At 54.8% G+C, this 5,344-nt stretch overlaps 1 protein-coding gene across 1 annotated transcript; it reads right to left on the reverse strand.

The window, feature by feature from the left end:
- Positions 1–2,757: 2,757 nt before the first annotated feature.
- Positions 2,758–5,299, reverse strand: LOC123246815 (cytosolic 5'-nucleotidase 3A-like). The gene is made up of 3 exons (XM_044675607.1): positions 5,003–5,299; positions 4,323–4,523; positions 2,758–3,209 (listed from the first exon to the last, which is right to left on the reverse strand). Exons 1-3 carry the CDS (start codon positions 5,297–5,299, stop codon positions 3,108–3,110), a joined length of 600 nt encoding a protein of 199 aa, XP_044531542.1. The 3' UTR covers positions 2,758–3,107.
- Between the last annotated feature and the right edge of the window lie 45 nt (positions 5,300–5,344).

Below are 5,344 nucleotides of genomic sequence, written 5' to 3' on the forward strand. Positions count from 1 at the left end.
GCTACGAGGGCCGAATTAGAGCATGCAAAGTGCTTTGCAAATTCCAGCCGTGAAGCGCCAACATCTAGTATGTTAGGAAAAGGGACGAGATCTACGACAGGGAAGGGACTTGGGAGCTCAAGTCCAACCCCCATCTTAGAGATGAAAATGCCGAGAACTTTTGAATGGGTCAGTGTCTGAGGTGGGATTTGGTGACCCTGGGCGAGTCACTTCACCGTTTGCCTCAGTTTCCTCATCTGTAAAATGAGCTGGAGAAGGAAATGGCAAACCCCTCCAGTATCTTTGCCAAGAAAACCCCAAATAGGGTCATAAAGAGTCGGGCGTGACTAAAAAATGACTGAAAAACGAGGGGTTTGAATCAAGGTCTTACTGTTTCCTTTCTCCTCCTGCCTCCTGTAGAAGGCAAGTATGGACACCAGGATTCCCCTTTTCTTGCGTTTTTACACTGACCCCGCCCCCTCACATTTCCCCTGAATTCCATTTGCTTTAGCATGTCAGGGTTCACGTGGTACTTTCTTTAACGAGCCCATGGGGTAGCGTGTCTAGTTATTATCCGTCACTGTACCCACTTTACAGACGAGGCAGGTGAGATTCAGAGGGGTCTGGTGGTCTGGGGATGAGGGGCAGACCTGGGAATGAAAGCTCTGGAGCCCCGGCCCAGGGAAACCTTTCTCCTCACAGCCAGGACCTGGAGAGAAGGGCCACCAGGAGAGACCTTGACCAGGGCCGTTACACAGATGCTTAATTGACTGACCCGAGGGACAAGGAGGCAGCATTTGAGCCGGGCTTTAAATTACGGGCTGAATCCAGCAGAGTGGGGAGAGGGAGAAGATTTGGACACACGAGACGGGACAGAAGGAGCAGATGAGATTTGTAGGTGTGGAATGGAAGCTCGGTGAGGGCAGGGCTGGGTCGTGTCTTCATAAGTTAAGTGCTTAATAAATGCTCCTGGAAGGTGGCCACCAAAGTCCCCTCCACCTCTAGAGCTCCCATGGGTGACGTGGACAAGAAGGACAAGCGTCCTTCCCTGTAGAATGAAGGAGTCGGTCTAGCCGGTTTATGAGGTGCCCCAGCCCAAAGCTATGAAGACCAGACAAAAGAATTTCACTTTACTCTGAGGGTACCAGGGAGCCACTGAATTTTGTTGAGCAGAGGAGAGAAGTGAGCAGATCCACACAGAAGCAAAGTGATTTTGGCGGTTGGGATGAAGGATAAATAGAAGGGAGGGGAGAGTGGAGGGGAAAGACCTCAGAAAGAAGGCTACACGGCCACTCCAAAGCTATCTCATCCAACTTGACTGTCTACAAGTTCCCAACAAGCCTCTGTGGAAAGTCCTCCAGTGCCACCTTTCCAGGCCTAGCAGAATGGGAAGGAGCTCTTAACTGCTGCATGCAAGATGGCGCCCAACGTTCCAAGCTCAATGCTGTTTCACACCCGCACACGCCTCTTATTCGTTTCTCCTGCTATCTTGTTCGATGCAGGAACACTCAAGATGAACACATGTTGAATTGACTTCAACTCTTCCCCCTGTTGAGGCATCCCGACAGTATTATTTCCTCCCTTTTCCCTGACAAATGGCTAGTATTTCAGGTTCATTATGGCTCAGACACAATGGTGTGCACTGATGTGGGAATCCAAGCACTGTTTATGGTGTTGTTTCTCTGGGAAAAACCAGTTCTTAAAGTGGGGCTGTCTGTCTGTCTGTTTAGACACATTCTTTTGCCAATGAGGTGGGCAGGGGCTCTGTTTACCCACATAGCAGGTGCTCATCTGTATTGACTCTCTGAATTCATGGACTTTCTAGACTTTCTTAGATGGAAGTGTTTGCTGCCCCCAACTTTTGGCCTCCTGTTTAATGCCCCTGGATGGACTCTCTGCAAGATTCTGCTAAAAGCCACTAGTTTGGCTTCAGTCAACCCGAATCAGGTCATAAAGGGCTCAACAAGACAGTTGACTTAAAAACAAGTCAGTGCTAACTAACGATCCAATAGAATGAATGGTTCATGAGAACATTTTAATTTCCATATGGAGGGAAGTAGGAATACTAAAAGAGCAGAGGCCGGCCCAGCACCCCAGCCCCACGGGGACAACGGAGTGAGAAGATACCTTAAACATGGCGGGCCCTGACAGAGAGCCCTGATGTTTCTTCAGGCTGAGCAAACAGAAAACAGATCTTCCTAATTTTAATCTCCTCCTTTTCTTCCTACTCTCTCCATGAGAGTTATTTTTCAGGAGTTGGTGAGCCCTGCCCCCACCTCTCGAATTCTGAAGAGATTCTGTCTCAAAAGCCAGTCGGCCATTCCAGTAGAGAAGGAAGCGAGCGATGACCAATCCTGGCTCTGTCTGTCACTCTCAGTAAACCGGGAATGCCTCTCAGGTCCCTTTCCAGCCCACGACCCCCAATCATTTTCCCACCTGTCAAAAGCAGAATCTGAGCCCTTTTGCTCTCACCTGACTGCTGGCTCTTGGTGTTCCCATACATACCCAGATGTGTGGTAGGCCGAGACCCAGAGTCTTCCCTGGAGGCACTGGGGGTTGGCCTTCCAGTTGTGGACTATCACAAATACACAAAACCAGGCTACGTCATTTAAGACCAGCAGCATGACTTTAAAGTTAATTCTGCCCTGGCCTGCAGTTTGGATGCCTCCTGAAGCCTCTTTCGATCAGTAAGAGAAGATGGAAAATCGACAAAGAAGCCCATCATGACATGATTCCCAGGGCCTAACCTGTGCATACGATCACAAAACACACGGTAAAAACATTCCTAGAAATATTCATGATCAAACCAAAATACAATCCACTTTGGAAGGGGGTGGGGGCGGGAGGTTTCCACAACTCGGCTTTCATGTGGGTTGCCTTTTTTTGGTGAGAATGACTACAGTTTGTGGCAGGGAGTGTGGTGAGAGGTGAAAAAAGGTGCAAATACTTTTATTTCAAAGTGTCCACTCAGCAGAGTCAATATATCATTGGAATATGACGAGAAGGTGGCAAAGTGATGGGAAGAAGCCTCCAGGTCACAGGATGGTCCAATGGGCTCGTCTGGGGATGCGAGAGCTGCTCCTCTGCCCATTAGTCCTCGGGAGGAAAGCTTCCTGCCCATCGCTGGTTCACAGGATTTTTTGGAGGATGGAATTGGCCAATTCCAGGGATTCCTCTTTTACTAGAACGATATCATAGGAGTCCATGTAGTTTTCTAAGAGTTCATCCACCTAGGGACCAAGAAAAGAGGAACAAGAGGGTGAGCGGCCGAGGAGGTTGGCCGGTCCTTCTGGCCCTCGGGTCAGGGGGCCACTGCCAGCCTTCCTGGCCAGGATACCCCAAAGTTGTCCATTCGTGGGACATCGGCATCCTGGAAATGGACAGAATTGGAGTTCACGGGGATGCTGAGCAGCACCCCAAAGTGGAACACAGCTCCCTGCCTCTCATTTCCCCAGAAATAACCCAGCATTCATTTGAGGAGAGGCCTTGACCCTGAGGGGCTGGGACAGGTGAGCAGAGGCAATGCCACCCCCTCTGGGGCATGTAGTCAGTCAACAAGCCTCTATTGAGCCTGACCAGTGCCAGGCACTGTGCTAAGCCCTGGCATTCTGTAAGTGCCTTCTGGGTGCCAGGCAGTGCCCTACAAAGGAAAACCAACCAGCCGCTGTGCTGCCCCCACGGTGCTTGCAGCCCTGTGGAGAGAGACAACGATGCCCACACAGGCCTGAGGGTGCCCCGAGAAAGGCTGGCATGGGGGGCACCCGGTACAGATGCCTGCAGGGAGGAAGTGCCAGGGGCCATTAGGGCTTCCAGGATCCCCCAAGAAGGGGATTTTCTCTCAGGGCCTGGGGGTGATGGGGAGTCAGGTGCACACATGCTTTAGGAAAATAACTTCCTTTAGCCAAGGGGGGATGACCTGGCCAGAGGGGAGAAAGGGGCAGAGGGACGAGGACCAGGCCCCCTCGGACCTTTCCAGGCCTCACACCACACATTCCAACCGTGCTGGGGTTCACTCTCCCACACATGGGGCACTTCATCTACCGCCTCCACGCCTTTGCATTGGCTCTCCCCATACGTCCTCCCTCTTCACCCTGACTTTAGACACCCGGCTTCTCCCAAGCCTCAGCTCCAGAGCCATGTTGTTCACGCAGCCTCTCCTGGACCCCCTTCCTGGAACGGCTGGCAGCGACCTGGCAAGGCCGCTCTGGAGCCCCCAGGAGATGCGCGGGCCTGAGGGGGTGCCTCATCAGCTCAGGCTTTGTGTCCCCGGGCCCGGCACCCCCCATCCTCGGGCCCCAAGAGACGCCGAGGAGGAGGAGGAGGAGCTGGTGGAGGCCACTCACGCGGTCATTCAGGTAGCCGATTTTCAGAATGTTGTCCACGTTGGCCACCCCGTCGGCCATCCTCAGGTCTCCCTGGGAATCTCCCAGGAGGATGATGTTGCTGTTGTCTTTCAGCTGCTTGAAGTACTGGGTGTTCCTCAAGGCGCCGTCGTGCTTGTTGAACACGTGAATCAATTCTCCCTTAAATCCTTTCAGCACCCCCTAAAAAGAGGCCGCCGGCGCCGGTCAGAGGGGTGCCCGTCCCTCCTTGGGCTCCCCATTAGCACCTGTCCGGGAGAGGCGGGAGAAGGGTGCCGGGGCCTGGAACGCCGCCCACAGGGGCCCTGTGCCAAGGCGTGGCGGCCCCCCTCTGTCGGGGCACCCCGAGGGCACCGCAGCATCGGACGAGGGAAGGACCAGCCTGACCGTGCACCCCTCGGACCCCAGCCCAGGCGCGTGGCAGGCTCCCCAGCCCTCCTCCCTTCCCAAACTACGGCAAGTTCCTGGGGCCACGGCGGCGAGCGCCTCCGCAGGAAGCCCCCTTCCTCCCCCGGCAGAGCTGCACGGCCCGGCGGGGGGCAGCGGCCGGCCTTGCTTTAAAGAAGAAGCAAAAAGCGTTTGTGCAGTTCTGCGAAGCTGACAAGCCCCGGGAGCAGCGCTGGGGGCCCCCCGAGCCCCCCGACCCCCCCAGGGCCACTCACGTTCTCGTCGAAATCCATGAAGTTGGACACGACTCGGATGTTGTTGTGGTAGACCCCGGCCTGACGGATCACCTCCTCCAGGACGTCGCCGATGCCGGCCGAGAAGATGAACACCGGGATGTTGTGCTCCTTGAGCTTGTCGAAGAAGTGCTCGTAGCCTTCCCTGCAAAGGGCGGGACGCCATTGATGGCGTGGAGGGACGCTTTCTGGGAGGGCTGCTGGGCCTCGGACCCCCCATCCCGAGGGAGAGCCCCCATCCTGAGGGGGAGTCCCCCCATCCCGAGGGAGAGCCCCCATCCCGAGGGAGAGCCCCCATCCCGAGGGAGAGCCCCCATCCCGAGG

Source organism: Gracilinanus agilis, chromosome 1 (assembly GCF_016433145.1).
Source record: "Gracilinanus agilis isolate LMUSP501 chromosome 1, AgileGrace, whole genome shotgun sequence".
NCBI lineage: Eukaryota > Metazoa > Chordata > Mammalia > Didelphimorphia > Didelphidae > Gracilinanus > Gracilinanus agilis.